At 47.5% G+C, this 22282-nt stretch overlaps 1 protein-coding gene across 3 annotated transcripts in view; it reads right to left on the bottom strand.

Moving 5' to 3' along the window:
• Window positions 1–22282, bottom strand: part of LOC130276309 (uncharacterized) — a 73320-nt gene that overhangs the window by 29770 nt on the left and 21268 nt on the right. The window contains exons 3-8 of one of the 3 annotated variants that reach the window (XM_056525493.1): window positions 16741–16922; window positions 16387–16511; window positions 16084–16149; window positions 15872–15985; window positions 12654–12769; window positions 12520–12575 (exon numbers count right to left, since the gene is read on the bottom strand). In XM_056525493.1, coding sequence (XP_056381468.1) covers window positions 12520–12575; window positions 12654–12769; window positions 15872–15985; window positions 16084–16149; window positions 16387–16511; window positions 16741–16791 — 528 coding nt within the window. In that variant the 5' untranslated portion in view covers window positions 16792–16922. Of the gene's footprint in view, window positions 1–12519; window positions 12576–12653; window positions 12770–15871; window positions 15986–16083; window positions 16150–16386; window positions 16512–16740; window positions 17277–22282 lie in introns of those variants that run through there. The other 2 variants (XM_056525494.1, XM_056525492.1) reach the window with 2 other exon arrangements.

Genomic DNA, 22282 nt, shown 5'->3' with positions numbered 1-22282 from the left:
ATTCAGCAGGCAAACAACAGTTCTTTATGCAGTCTGGCTCCTCGCCAGCTTTATTAGATAGGTTGCAGGATAAATAAAAACATAACACAGGAACAAACTAAATCCTAGACCATCCAGTCACTAACTAAAAAATCCAGCATCAACTGGAGGGCTTTTCCCTGCCAGTTAAAACATAAGTTTCCTGTAACCTTTTACTCACTGTTCACACACAGCGTTTGCTGTGTGTACTAAGACTCCTTGTCTTGTCCACTTCACTGTTGTGGGTGTCACTCACAACCCTCGCTGTGTGCTCTACACAAGGACCCCTGTCTCCCTCCACAGCCACCTTGCTGTCTTCTGGGGAGAGCCCAGACTATTCTGTTTCCTTTCCTTATATCTAGACTTCCCACATTTCTGCCGGCCTCATTGATTAGGCACCTGGTGAGCATCTCTGCTAGCTCAGCTAGGATAAAGTACTGGGAAAAAACACCCTTTCATTTCCCTCAAACCTGCCTCAATGCCATAACGTCTTGTGGACAGATGAGACCAAGATAGAGCTTTTTGGTAAAGAACATCATTCTAAGAAAAGAACACAGTACCTACAGTGAAATATGTTGGAGGTTCAATGATGTTCTGGGGTTGTTTTGCTGCCTCTGGCACTGGGTGCCTTGAATGTGTGCCAGGCATCATGAAATCTGAGGATTACCAGCGAATTTTGGGTCGCACTGTACAGCCCAGTGTCAGAAAGCTGGGTTTGCGTCTGAGATCTTGGGTCATCCAGCAGGACAATGACCCCAAACATACGTTAAAGAGCACCCAGAAATGGATGGCAACAAAGCTCTGGAGAGGTCTGAAGTGGTCAGCAATGAGTCCAGATCTAAATCACATTGAACACCTGTGGAGAGATCTTAAAATGGTTGTTGGGAAAAGTCGCCCTTCCAATAAGAGAGACCTGGAGCAGTTTGCAAAGGAAGAGTGGTCCAACATTCCGGCTGAGAGGTGTAAGAAGCTTATTGATGGTTATAGGAAGCCACTCATTTCAGTTATTTTTTCCAAAGGGTGTGCAACCAAATATTAAGTTAAGGGTGCCAATAATATTGTCCAGCCCATTTTTGGAGTTTGGTGTGACATTATGTCCAATTTGCCTTTTTTCCTCCCTTTTTTGGTTTAGTTCCAATACACACAAAGGGAATTATCATGTGTATATCAAATACAATCCTTTTCTGTGAGAAATACTTAATTTTTTTTTCAGGGGTGCCAACATTTACGGCCATGACTGTATTTTTAATCTGACCAAATTGTCCACTGCAACAAAAACTATTTTTCTCTGTATATCATTTTGCTGTCTTTGTATACGTCTGTTAGAATAGGATATAAGATTTTTTCTATCTATCAGATCTACCTTACAATGTGCCCTGGCCAGACACTCCTCCGAGTACCCCCTTTGTCTGAGTCCATCAGAGATGTCCCCAATCTCTTTGTTGAGATTTAACGCATCCGAACAATTTCTTTTGGTCCTGCACATCTTTCCAAAGGGTATGTTCCAGACCACATAAAGATGCCATCAGAACTGCATTTGTAGCTGTCTCTTTCCTGTAAGGAATGACCACTATTTCTGATCCTTTATTGGATAAGGAAATATCTGGAAAATTAATAGATGTACAGCTGAAGTGTGCAGTAAATCTGAGATTAAGATAATTCTGGCTGATATAGTCCACAAACTGGGAAAACTGTAATTCTCTACCTGTCCAGATAATTAGCAGATTGTCAATGTAACGACCTATCCAACAGATCTTCTCTGCAAATGGGTTATCTGGGGTAAAGATAAAGAGTTGTTCCAAATAAAACATAAAGATATTTGTGAACGAGGGTGAATATTTCACACCCATCGATGCTCTCCTGGTCTGAAGGGAAAAAAACGCCATCGAACATGAAATAGGTGTGATTTAACAAAAACTCAGTGGCCATGGCGATAAATTCCTTCAGACCAGGGGAGTAGTTGCTGTAATGTTCCATATGATATACCAATGCTTTTAGTCCTGCCTCCCAAGGGATAGATGGATACAATGCCACTACATCACATGGAGCCCATGCCATATTGTCCTTCCATTACCTCTTATTCAGAATATTGATAACATGTTTAGCATCTAGTAAGAAGGTAGGGGTAATTCTAGTTAGTGGCTGAAGGTAGTGATCCACCCATTCCCCAAGGTGTTCAGATAGGGATCCAATCCCTGCCACAATTGGCCTAAGGGGAGGAGGAAAAACCCCTTTACGCACCTTGGGAAGTGAGTGGAACACTGGAATAATAGGGCCACTTACAAATAGAGATTCTTCTCATTTCTGATCAAAGCTACTCTTTCCTCTAGTATTTTTTTCAGTTTATTCTGGAATGCTTTTGTAGGGTCACCCCTAAGTTTTCTGTCAGTGTTCTCATCAGATAGAATATCTCTGTTTAATTTTCTATATAACCCAGCGTCAAGAACAATGATGTTACCCCCCTTATCCGCGTTATGTATAGTTTTGTAATCTTTATCACCCAAATCTTTTAGCGCAATCCTTTCCCCTTTATTCAAATTATCAGGTACTTGTTTTGACACTATTTTCTCATGCAAATGAACTAAATCTCTCTCCACCAATTCCTGGAATCTATCCAAAGCCTCCGAACGGGAGGCCACAGAATAGAATCCAGGGTTGCAGGGTTGGAGGAAAGAATAGCATTACTTTAACATTGTAGGCTATGTAGATGTACCATATTGACTTGATTTTTAAAGTCCACACACACAGTCTCTCTGTTGTCATCTAATAGAGTGGAGAGAGGATCTGCCCTAGATGTACCAAGCTCTTCCTTCGATAGCAAAAAAAATTTCTCTATAGTGCAAGTTCAAGTGCTTGCTTGTTAACATCCAGCAAGGTATTAAACAAATTAAATTTACTTGTAGGTACAAAGTTCAAGCCTTTACTTAATAAAGTGATTTGCGATGTGGTGAGAGTACATGCTGATAGATTTAGGCCCTGGCTCATCTCGGTGTCAGAAGAGACCTCAACGGATATCTTTTCCCTCCGATGTCGGCGGCCTGCCCTCCAGGCTCTCCTTCTATTTTGTTGCCTGGGCGGTTTTTTGGAATCGCACCTGGGTTCGGTGTGCTGTTCACATTAGTTTCCACTGGATTTGTAGTAGGGGTTCGAGATGATCTCCTACAGTCCTCCTCTTGGGAGCTCTCTACATCAGAGAAGCTCACTCTCCTGGATGATTTGGAGCTTGATCTGCATATGTGTCTTGGCTTGGAACATGGAGTGCACAGGATCGACCATGGTAGGTCATTAATTTTTTCTTTATTCGTATGCCATGTGAATACTTGGTCTTTGTTATAATCATCAATATCTCTTAGATTTTTTTATATCCATGATGTTATTTTCAGTGTCGAGTTTGCATAAAATGTGTTGCTCCAATCTTTTGAAATCCTCATGATTTTTATAAGTGTCACGATGCCGGCTGGCAGGAGGTGGATCCTCTGTGCCAGAGAGGGATTGGCGTGGACCGTGCTAGTGGACCGGTTCTAAGTCACTACTGGTGTTCACCAGAGCCCGCCGCAAAGCGGGATGGTCTTGCTGCGGCGGTAGTGACCAGGTCGTATCCACTAGCAACGGCTCAACCTCTCTGACTGCTGAAGATAGGCGCGGTACAAGGGAGTAGACAGAAGCAAGGTCGGACGTAGCAGAAGGTCGGGGCAGGCAGCAAGGATCGTAGTCAGGGGCAACGGCAGGAGGTCTGGAACACAGGCTAGGAACACACAAGGGAACGCTTTCACTGGCACAATGGCAACAAGATCCGGCGAGGGAGTGCAGGGGAAGTGAGTTATACATAGGGAGTGCACAGGTGAACACACTAATTAGAACCACTGCGCCAATCAGCGGCGCAGTGGCCCTTTAAATCGCAGAGACCCGGCGCGCGCGCGCCATAGGGAGTGAGGCCGCGCGCGCCGGGACAGGACCAACGGAGAGCGAGTCAGGTACGGGAGCCAGGGTGCGCATCGCGAGCGGGCGCCACCCGCATCGCGAATCGCATCCCGGCTGGAGGCAGGATCGCAGCGCACCGGGTCAGTGGATCTGACCGGAGCGCTGCAATAGCGAGAGTGTAGCGAGCGCTCCGGGGAGGAGCGGGGACCCGGAGCGCTCGGCGTAACAGTACCCCCCCCTTGGGTCTCCCCCTCTTCTTGGAGCCTGAGAACCTGAGGACCAGACTTTTGTCTAGGATATTGTCCTCAGGTTCCCAGGATCTCTCTTCAGGACCACAGCCCTCCCAATCGACCAAAAAAAAGGTTTTCCCTCTGACCTTCTTGGAGGCCAGTATCTCCTTTATGGAGAAGATGTCCGAGGAGCCGGAAACAGGAGTGGGAGAAACAAGTTTGGGAGAGAAACGGTTGATGATGAGTGGTTTAAGAAGAGAAACGTGAAAGGCATTAGGAATACGAAGAGAAGGAGGAAGAAGAAGTTTGTAAGAGACAGGATTAATCTGGCACAAAATTTTGAAAGGACCAAGATAGCGTGGTCCCAATTTGTAGCTGGGAACACGGAAGCGGACATATTTAGCGGAGAGCCATACCTTGTCTCCGGGAGAAAAAATGGGGGGAGCTCTTCTTTTCTTATCAGCAAACTTCTTCATGCGTGATGAAGCCTGTAAGAGAGAATTTTGGGTCTCTTTCCATATGGTGGAAAGATCACGAGTTATTTAATCCACAGCGGGCAAACCAGAGGGCAAGGGAGTAGGGAGGGGGGGAAGAGGGTGACGGCCGTACACCACGAAAAATGGGGATTTGGAAGAAGACTCAGAGATTCTGAAGTTATACGAGAATTCGGCCCATGGTAGAAGATCTGCCCAGTCATCCTGGCGGGAGGAAACAAAATGCTGTAAATAATCACCCAGGACCTGGTTAACTCTTTCTACTTGCCCATTGGACTGAGGATGATAAGCAGAAGAAAAGTTTAATTTAATCTTAAGTTGTTTACAGAGAGCCCTCCAGAATTTTGACACGAATTGGACGCCTCTATCCGAGACGATCTGCGTGGGCAACCCGTGAAGACGAAAAATGTGTACAAAAAATTGTTTTGCCAACTGAGGCGCTGAAGGAAGACCAGGAAGAGGAATAAAATGTGCCATCTTGGAAAATCGATCAACGACCACCCAAACAACAGTGTTGCCACGGGATGGGGGTAAGTCTGTAATAAAGTCCATACCAATCAGAGACCAAGGCTGTTCGGGGACAGGCAGAGGATGAAGAAGACCAGCGGGCTTCTGGCGAGGAGTCTTATCCCGGGCACAGACAGTGCAGGCTCGCACAAAATCAAGAACATCCGTCTCCAGAGTCGGCCACCAATAGAAACGAGAGATGAGTTGCACGGATTTCTTGATGCCCGCATGGCCTGCGAGATGGGAGGAGTGACCCCATTTGAGGATTCCGAGGCGTTGGCGTGGAGAGACGAAGGTCTTCCCTGGAGGAGTTTGCCTGATGGAGGCTGGAGAAGTGGAGATCAGGCAGTCAGGAGGAATGATGTGTTGCGGAGAGAGCTCTACTTCCGAGGCGTCCGAGGAACGAGAGAGAGCATCGGCCCTAATGTTCTTATCGGCAGGGCGAAAGTGAATTTCAAAATTAAACCGGGCAAAGAACAGAGACCACCTGGCCTGGCGAGGATTCAGCCGTTGGGCAGACTGGAGATAGGAGAGATTCTTGTGATCGGTGTAAATAATAACTGGAAATTTTGATCCCTCCAGCAGATGCCTCCATTCCTCAAGTGCTAATTTAATGGCCAGTAGCTCTCGATCCCCGATGGAGTAGTTCCTCTCCGCCGGAGAAAAGGTCCTAGAAAAAAACCCACAAGTAACCGCATGCCCGGAAGAATTTTTTTGTAGAAGAACCGCTCCAGCTCCTACTGAGGAGGCATCAACCTCCAATAGGAAGGGTTTAGAAGGGTCAGGTCTGGAGAGCACGGGAGCAGAAGAAAAGGCAGCCTTGAGCCGTTTAAAGGCGTCTTCCGCTTGAGGAGGCCATGACTTAGGATTGGCATTCTTTTTGGTTAAAGCCACGATAGGAGCCACAATGGTGGAAAAATGAGGAATAAATTGCCTGCAATAATTGGCGAACCCCAAAAAACGTTGGATAGCACGGAGTCCGGAGGGGCGTGGCCAATCTAAGACGGCAAAGAGTTTGTCTGGATCCATTTGTAGTCCCCGGCCAGAGACCAAGTATCCTAGGAAAGGAAGAGATTGACATTCAAACAGACATTTCTCCATTTTGGCATAAAGTTGATTGTCACGAAGTCTCTGAAGAACCATGCGGACATGTTGGCGGTGTTCTTCTAGGTTAGCAGAAAAAATCAGAATATCGTCCAGATACACAACAACACAGGAATATAAGAGATCACGAAAAATTTAATTAACAAAGTTTTGGAAGACGGCAGGGGCGTTGCACAGGCCAAAGGGCATGACCAGATACTCAAAGTGTCCATCTCTAGTGTTAAATGCCGTTTTCCATTCATCCCCCTCCCTGATGCGGATGAGATTATAAGCACCTCTTAAGTCCAGTTTGGTAAAGATGTGGGCACCTTGGAGGCGATCAAAGAGTTCAGAGATAAGAGGTAGAGGATAGCGGTTCTTTACCGTGATTTTATTAAGACCGCGGTAGTCAATGCAAGGACGTAGGGAGCCATCTTTTTTGGACACAAAGAAAAATCCAGCTCCGGCAGGAGAGGAGGATTTGCGGATAAAGCCCTTTTTTAAATTTTCCTGGATGTACTCAGACATAGCAAGAGTCTCTGGGACGGACAGAGGATAAATTCTGCCCCGGGGTGGAGTAGTGCCCGGGAGGAGGTCAATAGGACAGTCATAAGGCCTGTGAGGAGGTAGAGTCTCAGCTTGTTTTTTGCAAAATACATCAGCAAAGTCCATATAGGCCTTAGGGAGACCGGTTACAGGGGGAACCACAGGGTCACGGCAGGGAGTACTGGGAACCGGTTTAAGGCAGTCCTTGAAACAAGAGGTACCCCAACTCTTGATCTCCCCTGTGGACCAATCCAGGGTTGGGGAATGGTGTTGAAGCCAGGGTAGTCCAAGGAGAATTTCAGAAGTGCAATTGGGGAGGACCAAAAGCTCAATTTTTTCGTGATGAGGTCCGATGCACATTAGGAGGGGCTCCGTGCGGAAACGTATGGTACAGTCCAATTTTTCATTGTTAACACAATTGATGTAGAGGGGTCTGGCGAGACTGGTCACCGGGATGTTGAACCTGTTGATGAGAGAGGCCAAGATAAAATTTCCTGCAGATCCGGAATCCAAGAAGACCATAGTAGAGAAGGAGAAGGTAGAGGCAGATATCCGCACAGGCACAGTAAGACGTGGAGAAGCAGAGTTGACATCAAGGACTGCCTCACCTTTGTGCGGAGTCAGCGTACGTCTTTCCAGGCGGGGAGGACGGATAGGACAATCCTTCAGGAAGTGTTCGGTACCGGCACAGTACAGGCAGAGATTCTCCATGCGGCGTCGTGTCCTCTCTTGAGGTGTCAGGCGAGACCGGTCAACTTGCATAGCCTCCACGGCGGGAGGCACAGGAACGGATTGCAGGGGACCAGAGGAGAGAGGAGCCAGGGAGAAAAAACGCCTCGTGCGAACAAAGTCCATATCCTGGCGGAGCTCCTGACGCCTTTCGGAAAAACGCATGTCAATGCGAGTGGCTAGATGAATGAGTTCATGTAGGTTAGCAGGGATTTCTCGTGCGGCCAGAACATTTTTAATGTTGCTGGATAGGCCTTTTTTAAAGGTCGCGCAGAGGGCCTCATTATTCCAGGATAGTTCTGAAGCAAGAGTACGGAATTGTACGGCGTACTCGCCAACGGAAGAATTACCCTGGACCAGGTTCAACAGGGCAGTCTCAGCAGAAGAGGCTCGGGCAGGTTCCTCAAAGATACTTCGAATTTCCGAGAAGAAGGAGTGTACAGAGGCAGTGACGGGGTCATTGCGGTCCCAGAGCGGTGTGGCCCATGACAGAGCTTTTCCAGACAGAAGGCTGACTACGAAAGCCACCTTAGATCTTTCAGTAGGAAACTGGTCCGACATCATCTCCAAGTGCAGGGAACATTGCGAAAGAAAGCCACGGCAAAATTTAGAGTCCCCATCAAATTTATCCGGCAAGGATAGTCGTAGGCCTGAAGCGGCCACTCGCTGCGGAGGAGGTGCAGGAGCTGGCGGAGGAGATGATTGCTGAAGCTGAGGTAGTAGCTGCTGTAGCATCACGGTCAGTTGAGACAGCTGGTGGCCTTGTTGCGCTATCTGTTGTGACTGCTGGGCGACCACCGTGGTGAGGTCGGCGACAACTGGCAGAGGAACTTCAGCGGGATCCATGGCCGGATCTACTGTCTCGATGCCGGCTGGCAGGAGGTGGATCCTCTGTGCCAGAGAGGGATTGGCGTGGACCGTGCTAGTGGACCGGTTCTAAGTCACTACTGGTGTTCACCAGAGCCCGCCGCAAAGCGGGATGGTCTTGCTGCGGCGGTAGTGACCAGGTCGTATCCACTAGCAACGGCTCAACCTCTCTGACTGCTGAAGATAGGCGCGGTACAAGGGAGTAGACAGAAGCAAGGTCGGACGTAGCAGAAGGTCGGGGCAGGCAGCAAGGATCTTAGTCAGGGGCAACGGCAGGAGGTCTGGAACACAGGCTAGGAACACACAAGGGAACGCTTTCACTGGCACAATGGCAACAAGATCCGGCGAGGGAGTGCAGGGGAAGTGAGGTATACATAAGGAGTGCACAGGTGAACACACTAATTAGAACCACTGCGCCAATCAGCGGCGCAGTGGCCCTTTAAATCGCAGAGACCCGGCGCGCGCGCGCCCTAGGGAGCGGGGCCGCGCGCGCCGGGACAGGACCGACGGAGAGCGAGTCAGGTACGGGAGCCGGGGTGCGCATCGCGAGCGGGCGCCACCCGCATCGCGAATCGCATCCCGGCTGGAGGCAGGATCGCAGCGCACCGGGTCAGTGGATCTGACCGGAGCGCTGCAATAGCGAGAGTGTAGCGAGCGCTCCGGGGAGGAGCGGGGACCCGGAGCGCTCGGCGTAACAATAAGGTTCCAGTGATTGTTTCAGAGTGTCCATCTCTTGTTGCATAGTCAAAAGCTCACTTTCATCTTACTCCACTATGTATGACATTAGTTTAGCAGAACACTCAAGAAGGGCAGACTCCCATTTGGTCATGAATTTCTGAGAGTATATTTTAACAGGTCTTTTCTTTAGTCTAAGACTGCGTGGTACAAGATCTTTGTCCAAGTATGTTGTGAGCGTTTTGTGGTCCCATCAAGTCTTCCATTTGTCTGGGAACAGACAGCATGCCAGTGGGGGCCACGTTCATAGCTGGTGCAACAAAGTCCTCAAATACTGTACAGGTTTTCATCGGGACCCAATGCTTGTTGGTCCTCTACACCATCCCGGCGATGGGGTTCCCCCACCTCTCTGGAAAGTGACTCCATAATTTTAGCCAGCAATTGTAGCAAATCAGTCTTTGTGGGAGCGAGACATCTGGCAATCAAGTCTCTGACAAAGTACTGCGTTGTCCGTTCTCTCACACCTGTGCTGACGGACCCACCGGTCCAGCCCCAGCTTCATTGCACAGATCCAAAAGGAGAATGTCCGGCACTAGTTATGCATGAAACTCTTGCTTTATTGTTGCTTTGGCAAGGAGTCACAACACAGAGCAGGAATGTCTGACACGTTTCGCACCGACAGGTGCTTAATTGTAGACTAAATTGCTGAATACAACATGCAGTTAAAATAACCAGGTATATGGTCACATGACCTGTTACATCATAACATTGAAACCTCGTGAAATCACAGGGAAAACCAGAGATGGATATTTAAGCAATACATTCTGGAACCAGGAACATGAGGTCTTTTCACACATCCGGTCTGAATTACGGCTTATATGCACAAGCGTTGTAACAGGAGAAGGGGCATTAAATTGTTATATGACAGTTATTGGGAGTTAGTAAAGATTTATCTAAAACAATTACATGTTTCTAAAAATAACCTTAGTGGATATTCTCCCAATCCACCAAGTGAGTCTGACTGGAAAATAATAAAGACGCACGTATAAATATATGGAAAATGCTATGGTTAATTGCTAATATTGTATTATGCAAAGCCTAATGTACCTTCTTTATATGCATATATTTCTAATCAGACCATAGTTATATACATTTTTAAATGTATTGTCACATTAGTTACAATCACTCCCAGCCCGGTAGGTACATGCTCTCCCAACTGAATGGTTGGCTCCCAGTATCCATGTCAGGGGACTGGTTGCCCATTACCCGCAACAACTCTGAAGTTAACACCCTCCGGTTCACACAATAAACTAGCATCCCAATGCTGATAGAAAACATTTTTAGGTATAGCAGACACTTGTGACCCTTTATATATCACCGCCTCCAACGGCACACCTTCTACAATAATTTTTATATATTGGCAGGAGACGGCATAAAGTGAGAGTCCTGACTGAGTTTGTTCAGGGATTGGACCTGATGACTGTTTTTCTGAGGGACGGTCCACGACCTCAAGGGAAATCCGTTTCACGGTGAGGTGGGCCGGGTGGCAAGCTCCTTCACAGCCTTAGTCAGTTGTTCAATGTCCTGCCTAACACACTGTAAATCTGAGGCTGAGGTGACTGGCAAAGCAGGTGACACTGGGGCGGGGGCTGGTGATGGTATAGGTCTGGCTACCACCCCTAATGGCTCTTTGACAGGTGGACAAGCTTCCTCTAACTCAATCCTGGGTTTCAATCACTTGGATAGCCAGTCTCTTTAAAGCGGGGAATGACAAGTTGGGGTTTTAAACCGCTAACATTCTCAGCTGGGCTTTGTCCCACTTATTATGAGCCCCATCAATAAATCTTTCCATTAACACCTTGTTGCCTTGCTCGGGAGTTATACCATCTAATTTTTGAACAGTCTCTAGGGCATTCTGTAGGGCTACAGCATATGCTCTCAAGGTTTCACCTGGTTTCTGTCGCCTTTTATACAGCCGGACACGTACCTCTGATGGAGAATGGGATTAAAATAACTGGTATGGTCCTTCAAAGATCTGCTCTACAGTTGCCTTCTCAGAGTATGGCCAGGTGCAGACTTCCTCTAATGCTGGCCCCTGTAGTTGTGCTGTGAGCAATTGCATCTGTTGATTAGGAGGGAAAGAGTAAAAGACAAACAAACTCTGGATCCTTTCTTTGAAATCCCTCAGGGTGAAGGGGTCTCCATTGTAGGTAAGGAGAAAAGGGTTCCCCATGAATACTGGTGCAGACGCTGGAAAACTAGGGTTGTTGATGTGGACTGCAGGCAGGACTGGCAACATTCTGGCTGCTGGGGCAGGTGATGATCCCGCTACTGGAGATGGAGGGGCACTGTTGCCTGGTTGATCTGGAGAGCTGGGTTCTGACATCTTGCTGAATTTTGAGTGCTCTTTCGCTTTAAGAAGAATAAGGTGCTTTCCCCTTTAAGATAATTGCTGAAGTGCTGCAGCGGCTTAGCCTCGGCTAGTGGGAGTACTATGATGAATGCTCCCCCTCTATTTTGCAGGTACCCGGTAGTAATTTGTCTTGCGACCAGACTTAACCTAGTGGGTTAATACTGATAGTTACAGCCACCAGAGACTTGATACTGGTGATCGTTGGCGTTTGTAGAGTCTGCGCTGCAGCAGGTGCTTGATAGAAGACAGTGGAGCCGGACGCAGCCACCGGAACCTCCAATATTGTTGTGCCCAGGGAACTTCCTGTTTTGATCTGGTTGGCAAAGTCTTCCATGACTTGACTTGACTCATAAAGCTGTGACTTTAGCTTACTTGAAATGATGGTGTCTGAAGGACTTGACTTTGAGGTCTCCAACACCCTTGACACACTCGCTAGGCATTGCATTGGAACTCCGCTTAGCAGAAGAGCAGAGCTCAAAGATAGAGAAGCTCATGGGATCACCTGGTCACTGGTGCCTCCTGGGTAACAATCACATGACATAACTCTTAAGGCTGCACCCCCCCCCCCCCCCTCGGCATTTCCTGATTTTGGACTTTTACCAAGCCAGTAGGAGTACAAAGTCTGTGCAAGAGATGGGGGGGGGAATGTGCTCTGGACAAGTAGGGAGACACCTAGTGGCAGCTTTTTTAAGCACAAATAATTTTTTAAACAAAGTACATTAGAAATAATTTATATTTACCATAAGGAGTGCAATAGCAAAAATTAGTTTTAATGAAAGTGCCCATTTAACTACACTGACAATCTGTGGAAAATCTGTGGTTGTTGCAATTTGGCCTTTTCCTTTGAATTCAAAACACAATAAAAATGCAAAAAATGCACCATGTGAACTTAGACCAATTGGATTATCTGGAGTATTGGAACACTATTGTCATGGTTTTCCACTGGGGTAATTTAGTGCAGATGTTACACTGTAGTAAATTGGATGAATAATAATTTGGGTCCATGATGGCTTCATGGACCCACCATCACACTCACCTCAAACTGCATTAAAAACATGATGTATCTGTAAAAATCCATCCAGTTCCTGACACCTGTATGAGAAAAAAAATGCAGTCATCAAATGCTTCTTACTGAGTCCTATCTGCAGAGGAAGAGGATGATTGAAGTACCATAGGAATGGCTGCGGATCCCACTGAAGGACATCCGGGACTTTTCATCCCCACTGATTGACACCTCAGCCAGGAGGTTTCCCCACTGCTCATAGCGATGATGCTCATCCTTAGATCTGCAAGCAAGCAACAGAGAAGTGACTGCAAATAAAAATGCAAAGAGCAAGCAACTGCATCAAAGGCTGCATTACTATTAGTAGTGATAATAGTGCTAATAGAGATTGTAGTAGTGGTGATCATTGCAATAGTCATATGAATCATGGGATTGTTGTGGTAGTAGTGGTTATACAGTAGTAGTACTAATATTGCTTGTTGTGGTAGCTTGTTAATAATAGTGGTGGTTGTTGTTATAATGTTGTAATATTAAACTAGGTCGCCACTGCAGTTTTAGAGCCAAAGTCGGAAGTGGACCCAGGAGAAGTATAATTCCTTCATTATATTTCCCATTCTGAATACACTTCTGGCTTTTACTCAAAAACGTCACTGGCAGTTTTCCAGAAAATGTCATAAAAAATTAGGTAGAAAACTAGCCTTAGCGCTGAAGTAGCAATAGTAGTACTAATACTGCTGAAACAGTATAATAGTGGTTGTAGTTAAAGTAGTGATGGTAGTAATTCCAGGGCACTGTACATATGAAAAAGGGTTTAAGTTTACATTCTAAAAGGTAAGGAAAAAGGGTAAAAGAGGCAACTGTTTATATAGCAGTGTAGTGGCAACGTGGTTGTAGACGTTTTTGAAGAGTTGAGTTATCAGATTTTGTTCAAAGCTTTTGACGATGGGCGAGAGTCTAATCTGCTAAAGTAGTAACTAAGTTCCAAATTATGCGGAGAGACTTTTGTTAATGTAATAAAAGTAGTAGAAATAGCAGCACTAACAGTGGTTGTTGGAATAGTAGTACTAACCATGGTTGTTGTTACGTTATGCGCTCCGGCCACACGCTGCGAGCCCCAGTCCGTCACTCTACGGGTGTTTCTCCTACCTTTGCCTCTCTGCTCCGGCACGCGTGTCCCTGTCCCCTAGGGGGCGGGCACTCCGGAGCTTTAAGAATTAAAGGGCCAGTACGCTCATTAGTGTAATCCACCTGTGGCTCAGTTACAAATTCCTCCACCCTCCTCAGTTCCCTGCCAGATCTTTGTTGCCTTGTGCCTTTGAGAAAGCGTTCCTCTGTAATGCCTTGCGATGTATCAGATCTCTTGCTCTTGTGACTTGACCTTTCTCTTCTGCCGCCTGCCTATGCCTGCTTCACTTTGATTACGCTACTGTGCCTGCACTGACCTTCTGCTATCCAGACTATGAGTTGCCTTATCCCTCCTGTGCCTCGCATCTCCTCAGCCGCCTGTGTGGTCAAGCCGTGCCAGGGGTAGCGACCTGGGTGCCACCTGCAGCAGCAAGTCCATCCCACTTTGCGACTGGCTATGGTGAAAACCAGCGGCACCTTAGACTCCGCTCCCTGGTACGGTCCGAGTCATCTGCCACACGGTTCCAGCGGATCCACATCCACCGGGGTTCGTTTCTTCAGAAACATGGGTGTTACAGTTGTAGTAATGTCAGTGATAGTTGTATAGTAGTTGTTGTAGTAATAGCCACAGTAGTGTTTATAATGTATTTTGTGGAAGTAGTTTTACCACTTTTTGTCCCCCCAATTCTTCAACAGAAATTTTTGAGTCATATCATGAAAGAATCACATGATTCATAATGAGAAAAACAGGGAATAATGCGACATAAAAACACCTACACTAACAGATGCTATTTTGGGAGAAAAAAATTAAAAAAAATTGCATCATTGATGAGAAAAAAAAGAGGGCAGGGGTATTTTTTGTTGGGTATTTTTTTATTTTTATTTAAAGGCCAGAAATGCCAAGCAAAATCTGTATCTGAAGGGCACCTAAAGCTCATTTTCCACATGCTGACTAGATGTTGGCAGTGAGTCAATAAGGAATTATCAAATGACAAATCCACTATGTGTTTTTGGGTTTGGGGATTTTTTCCTGCTTTTTGGAATCACTAGACAATGGTGTTTTTGTAGGAAAAAATGCCAAATGTCAGCATCTACGGAGGTATATAGAGATGCATAGTATCACTACTTACCTCTGCTGGCTGTACAGTATACAGCAGTACCTAGCACACCGCTTTAGACTTTAACTGAGTCTGGACTCCCATCATACTACTCCGGCTGGGCAGGAGTTATACATCATAGACATCCTGCCCAGCAAGAACATACAGTAAACCAGCAATCTGTATAGATCGCTGGTTTACTGTAACACCTTGTGGGGCTGAACACTATGAGCTGGCCCAGCAGTGAACGAGTTAAGCTGTGCTGCTATGCAGCACTAGTTAACTCCTTAGAGGGGTACATAGTATACAGCCATCTACAAGGATGTCTGTATTCTGTGATAAGAAGTCCACTTACCCACCTCCGTTCGAGCTCCGGCCTGGTTCTGTGTAGCCCCACCTCTAGTGATGTTGTCAGTTGAGGAAAAGCTACACAGGAGGATGACAGAGCTGGAACAGGGTCAGGTTTTTTGGCTGTCTGGGAATGCTCGGGGTTGTAGTTTAACATCACCTGAGGACTCCCTGTTTGGGAAACACTGCTTTATGCACTTTATGGGTGCCCAAAATGTACTAACTCATTTTTTGTGTTTTTCTTCTTGTTTGAGATATGTGTATGCAGAGGAATTCTTCGGATTTGATGGACTACAACGATTACCGGCTCTTCCTGGTACCCCTGTAATGGTGTAATAATTGGAGGTTAGAGCAAGCTCCAGCTTAGTGATGGATTCTGTCTATGAGACGGTTTTCACTTTTAAGCCTTTAGGTTAGGATCACGCATGCCATTTTCTGTTGCGTATCTGCTGCTGCATAATTTTCTACCCATTGAAGTCAGTTTTTCTGGAATTTTTTTAAAATTCTAAATCAGCTGTTTATTTTGCTACCCCTTGAAAAATGCCAGAAAAACTGCAAAAGTGCTTCAAAACGTATTGTCAATATTTCTGGTGAATTTTCTGCCTTTTTGTAGGCTTAAAAAATGTCAGAAATAAGTTGGGTGGAAAGGTAGCCTTACAAAGCCACATGATTATATTGTGTCTGTGGATTTATCGGTCATCAGATCTGATTACTTCCTATGGATCATATGAATCACGCTGACAGCTGCTCCTTCTCACCCTTTTACATTTCTTGCTGCCCTCGTCCTATCTCCTTTGTATTTTGTTGAATCTTACTTTTTTACAGCTGTTAAAAAATCTCGAGTTAGCGGTTCCATAGCCATTGCCTCTGCAGCTGTACCAGGATGAAAGTCATAATCAAAGTCAAAGACTTCAGTGGTAGCCGACCATCTGTAAAGGAGACACAAAGAGATTGAATGTACATTTGCTATAAATCTGGATATACCTGGACCTGTGGTTGCCTAGACAAAGATAAATATTTCACATACACTATTGTAAACTTTACATGCACGCTTTGGCCACCACCTTCACCAACATGTTGGAAAGGTCCCTTTCTGTAAATCAAAAAATAACAGAAAGCAGGTTACTTAAGCAGGTTTTTGTTATAAATAGACTTTTTCCATTTACTATGTAAAGACATCTCATTAACATAAGAGGGCAGAGTCAGCAGTAATCTTATTATTAGTGGGAGTGGTCTGCATAGATATTGCATTACCATTTACTGGTCACTGCACACCGTATTCTCATTTTCCCTCAATCCTATAAAAGGACAGCAAGGAGGTGCCATTTACCTTAATTGACCATCAAAAGAAATCCTCCATTTCTGGTATGGCTGTATGCATGTCATTGTGAGACCTCCGGCGCTCCAGCTATTGTTTGCCTCAGAGGCCAGAAGGGTAATAGGGTGTTCAGGGTGCTACAAAGAAAAAGTAGAAGGAATCACTTCATCTGCCATTTGTCGGAACATTTCTTTAAGCGCACCTAGGAAGGTAGATTATTAGAAAGTGGGGAACTATGCAACAAGGGTGGCCACTATAGTGATCCCTCAACATACGATGGTAATTTTTTCCAAATGAACCATCGTTACTTGAATCCATCGTATGTTTAGGGATCCGTCCAATAGTAATATAAAAAGTTATACTCACATGTCCCCGCCGCTCCGGACTGTCACCGCTGCCCTGTATCGTCGCTGCCATCACGTCCCCGGGGTGTCCTCGCCGCTCCGGGCCATCACCGCTGGCCAGGATCGTCGCTCTCCATCGCTGTCATAACGTCGTCATGGCGATGGCCATGCAGCGGAGCCCAGAGGGACGTTTATGTGATGGCCCTGACATACAAAAGCATTGTATGTTGATGCTGCCTTCAACATGCGATGGCCTCTGAGAGGCCATCGCATGTTGAAATTATTGTATGTCGGGGCCATCGTAGGTCGAGGGATCATTGTATTGCATTTTTAGATGGTACCAGAGCCCTGTACATCAGACAAGGAAGGGCTGAGAGATAAGGTAAGTGAGGACGCTTCCCAGACTGTGGCACCTGAGCAGCACCCCCACTTTCTTGACACTTTGCTAAAAAAACAAAAAAGAGCAATTTTGGCAACCACCATCAGCTCCAGGAAATGTAAAGTTTGCTTTCATATCATAATGGTGTCTTAGCAGCAAATAGAGATGACAGATTTCATTTAAAGGCTATTGTCACGATGCCGGCTGGCAGAAGGTGGATCCTCTGTGCCAGAGAGGGATTGGCGTGGACCGTGCTAGTGGACCGGTTCTAAGTCACTACTGGTGTTCACCAGAGCCTGCCGCAAAGCGGGATGGTCTTGCTGCGGCGGTAGTGACCAGGTCGTATCCACTAGCAACGGCTCAACCTCTCTGACTGCTGAAGATAGGCGCGGTACAAGGGAGTAGACAGAAGCAAGGTCGGACGTAGCAGAAGGTCGGGGCAGGCAGCAAGGATCGTAGTCAGGGGCAACGGCAGGAGGTCTGGAACACAGGCTAGGAACACACAAGGAAACGCTTTCACTGGCACAATGGCAACAAGATCCGGCGAGGGAGTGCAGGGGAAGTGAGGTATACATAGGGAGTGCACAGGTGAACACACTGATTAGAACCACTGCGCCAATCAGCGGCGCAGTGGCCCTTTAAATCGCAGAGACCCGGCGCGCGCGCGCCCTAGGGAGCGGGGCCGCGCGCGCCGGGACAGGACAGACGGAGAGCGAGTCAGGTACGGGAGCCGGGGTGCGCATCGCGAGCGGGCGCCACCCGCATCGCGAATCGCATCCCGGCTGGAGGCAGGATCGCAGCGCACCGGGTCAGTGGATCTGACCGGAGCGCTGCAATAGCGAGAGTGTAGCGAGCGCTCCGGGGAGGAGCGGGGACCCGGAGCGCTCGGCGTAACAGTACCCCCCCCCTTGGGTCTCCCCCTCTTCTTGGAGCCTGAGAACCTGAGGACCAGACTTTTGTCTAGGATATTGTCCTCAGGTTCCCAGGATCTCTCTTCAGGACCACAGCCCTCCCAATCGACCAAAAAAAAGGTTTTCCCTCTGACCTTCTTGGAGGCCAGTATCTCCTTTACGGAGAAGATGTCCGAGGAGCCGGAAACAGGAGTGGGAGAAACAAGTTTGGGAGAGAAACGGTTGATGATGAGTGGTTTAAGAAGAGAAACGTGAAAGGCATTAGGAATACGAAGAGAAGGAGGAAGAAGAAGTTTGTAAGAGACAGGATTAATCTGGCACAAAATTTTGAAAGGACCAAGATAGCGTGGTCCCAATTTGTAGCTGGGAACACGGAAGCGGACATATTTAGCGGAGAGCCATACCTTGTCTCCGGGAGAAAAAATGGGGGGAGCTCTTCTTTTCTTATCAGCAAACTTCTTCATGCGTGATGAAGCCTGTAAGAGAGAATTTTGGGTCTCTTTCCATATGGTGGAAAGATCACGAGTTATTTAATCCACAGCGGGCAAACCAGAGGGCAAGGGAGTAGGGAGGGGGGGAAGAGGGTGACGGCCGTACACCACGAAAAATGGGGATTTGGAAGAAGACTCAGAGACTCTGAAGTTATACGAGAATTCGGCCCATGGTAGAAGATCTGCCCAGTCATCCTGGCGGGAGGAAACAAAATGCCGTAAATAATCACCCAGGACCTGGTTAACTCTTTCTACTTGCCCATTGGACTGAGGATGATAAGCAGAAGAAAAGTTTAATTTAATCTTGAGTTGTTTACAGAGAGCCCTCCAGAATTTTGACACGAATTGGACGCCTCTATCCGAGACGATCTGCGTGGGCAACCCGTGAAGACGAAAAATGTGTACAAAAAATTGTTTTGCCAACTGAGGCGCGGAAGGAAGACCAGGAAGAGGAATAAAATGTGCCATCTTGGAAAATCGATCAACGACCACCCAAACAACAGTGTTGCCACGGGATGGGGGTAAGTCTGTAATAAAGTCCATACCAATCAGAGACCAAGGCTGTTCGGGGACAAGCTGAGGATGAAGAAGACCAGCGGGCTTCTGGCGAGGAGTCTTATCCCGGGCACAGACAGTGCAGGCCCGCACAAAATCAACAACATCCGTCTCCAGAGTCGGCCACCAATAGAAACGAGAGATGAGTTGCACGGATTTCTTGATGCCCGCATGGCCTGCGAGATGGGAGGAGTGACCCCATTTGAGGATTCCGAGGCGTTGGCGTGGAGAGACGAAGGTCTTCCCTGGAGGAGTTTGCCTGATGGAGGCTGGAGAAGTGGAGATCAGGCAGTCAGGAGGAATGATGTGTTGCGGAGAGAGCTCTACTTCCGAGGCGTCCGAGGAACGAGAGAGAGCATCGGCCCTAATGTTCTTATCGGCAGGGCGAAAGTGAATTTCAAAATTAAACCGGGCAAAGAACAGAGACCACCTGGCCTGGCGAGGATTCAGCCGTTGGGCAGACTGGAGATAGGAGAGATTCTTGTGATCGGTGTAAATAATAACTGGAAATTTTGATCCCTCCAGCAGATGCCTCCATTCCTCAAGTGCTAATTTAATGGCCAGTAGCTCTCGATCCCCAATGGATTAGTTCCTCTCCGCCGGAGAAAAGGTCCTAGAAAAAAAACCACAAGTAACAGCATGCCCGGAAGAATTTTTTTGTAGAAGAACCGCTCCAGCTCCTACTGAGGAGGCATCAACCTCCAATAGGAAGGGTTTAGATGGGTCAGGTCTGGAGAGCACGGGAGCAGAAGAAAAGGCAGCCTTGAGCCGTTTAAAGGCGTCTTCCGCTTGAGGAGGCCATGACTTAGGATTGGCATTCTTTTTGGTTAAAGCCACGATAGGGGCCACAATGGTGGAAAAATGAGGAATAAATTGTCTGTAATAATTGGCGAACCCCAAAAAACGTTGGATAGCACGGAGTCCGGAGGGGCGTGGCCAATCTAAGACGGCAGAGAGTTTGTCTGGATCCATTTGTAGTCCCCGGCCAGAGACCAAGTATCCTAGGAAAGGAAGAGATTGACATTCAAACAGACATTTCTCCATTTTGGCATAAAGTTGATTGTCACGAAGTCTCTGAAGAACCATGCGGACATGTTGGCGGTTTTCTTCTAGGTTGGCAGAAAAAATCAGAATATCGTCCAGATACACAACAACACAGGAATATAAGAGATCACGAAAAATTTCATTAACAAAGTCTTGGAAGACGGCAGGGGCGTTGCACAGGCCAAAGGGCATGACCAGATACTCAAAGTGTCCATCTCTAGTGTTAAATGCCGTTTTCCATTCATCCCCCTCCCTGATGCGGATGAGATTATAAGCACCTCTTAAGTCCAGTTTGGTAAAGATGTGGGCACCTTGGAGGCGATCGAAGAGTTCAGAGATAAGAGGTAGAGGATAGCGGTTCTTTACCGTGATTTTATTAAGACCGCGGTAGTCAATGCAAGGACGTAGGGAGCCATCTTTTTTGGACACAAAGAAAAATCCAGCTCCGGCAGGAGAGGAGGATTTGCGGATAAAGCCCTTTTTTAAATTTTCCTGGATGTACTCAGACATAGCAAGAGTCTCTGGGGCGGACAGAGGATAAATTCTGCCCCGGGGTGGAGTAGTGCCCGGGAGGAGGTCAATAGGACAGTCATAAGGCCTGTGAGGAGGTAGAGTCTCAGCTTGCTTTTTGCAAAATACATCAGCAAAGTCCATATAGGCCTTGGGGAGACCGGTTACAGGGGGAACCACAGGGTCACGGCAGGGAGTACTGGGAACCGGTTTAAGGCAGTCCTTGAAACAAGAGGTACCCCAACTCTTGATCTCCCCTGTGGACCAATCCAGGGTTGGGGAATGGTGTTGAAGCCAGGGTAGTCCAAGGAGAATTTCAGAAGTGCAATTGGGGAGGACCAAAAACTCAATTTTTTCGTGATGAGGTCCGATGCACATTAGGAGGGGCTCCGTGCGAAAACGTATGGTACAGTCCAATCTTTCATTGTTAACACAATTGATGTAGAGGGGTCTGGCGAGACTGGTCACTGGGATGTTGAACCTGTTGATGAGGGAGGCCAAGATAAAATTTCCTGCAGATCCGGAATCCAAGAAGGCCATAGTAGAGAAGGAGAAGGTAGAGGCAGATATCCGCACAGGCACAGTAAGACGTGGAGAAGCAGAGTTGACATCAAGGACTGTCTCACCTTTGTGCGGAGTCAGCGTACGTCTTTCCAGGCGGGGAGGACGGATAGGACAATCCTTCAGGAAGTGTTCGGTACCGGCACAGTACAGGCAGAGATTCTCCATGCGGCGTCGTGTCCTCTCTTGAGGTGTCAGGCGAGACCGGTCAACCTGCATAGCCTCCACGGCGGGAGGCACAGGAACGGATTGCAGGGGACCAGAGGAGAGAGGAGCCGGGGAGAAAAAACGCCTCGTGCGAACAAAGTCCATATCCTGGCGGAGCTCCTGACGCCTTTCGGAAAAACGCATGTCAATGCGAGTGGCTAGATGAATGAGTTCATGTAGGTTAGCAGGGATTTCTCGTGCGGCCAGAACATCTTTAATGTTGCTGGATAGGCCTTTTTTAAAGGTCGCGCAGAGGGCCTCATTATTCCAGGATAGTTCTGAAGCAAGAGTACGGAATTGTACGGCGTACTCGCCAACGGAAGAATTACCCTGTACCAGGTTCAACAGGGCAGTCTCAGCAGAAGAGGCTCGGGCAGGTTCCTCAAAGACACTTCGATTTTCCGAGAAGAAGGAGTGTACGGAGGCAGTGACGGGGTCATTGCGGTCCCAGAGCGGTGTGGCCCATGACAGAGCTTTTCCAGACAGAAGGCTGACTACGAAAGCCACCTTAGACCTTTCAGTAGGAAACTGGTCCGACATCATCTCCAAGTGCAGGGAACATTGAGAAAGAAAGCCACGGCAAAATTTAGAGTCCCCATCAAATTTATCCGGCAAGGATAGTCGTAGGCCTGAAGCGGCCACTCGCTGCGGAGGAGGTGCAGGAGCTGGCGGAGGAGATGATTGCTGAAGCTGAGGTAGTAGCTGCTGTAGCATCACGGTCAGTTGAGACAGCTGGTGGCCTTGTAGCAACGGCTCAACCTCTCTGACTGCTGAAGATAGGCGCGGTACAAGGGAGTAGACAGAAGCAAGGTCGGACGTAGCAGAAGGTCGGGGCAGGCAGCAAGGATCGTAGTCAGGGGCAACGGCAGGAGGTCTGGAACACAGGCTAGGAACACACAAGGAAAC

The sequence above is a fragment of the Hyla sarda genome, chromosome 6 (genome assembly GCF_029499605.1).
Source record: "Hyla sarda isolate aHylSar1 chromosome 6, aHylSar1.hap1, whole genome shotgun sequence".
Taxonomy (NCBI): Eukaryota; Metazoa; Chordata; class Amphibia; order Anura; family Hylidae; genus Hyla; species Hyla sarda.
Note: the sequence above shows the minus strand (reverse complement) of the source record. Positions and strands in the feature narration are given on the sequence as shown.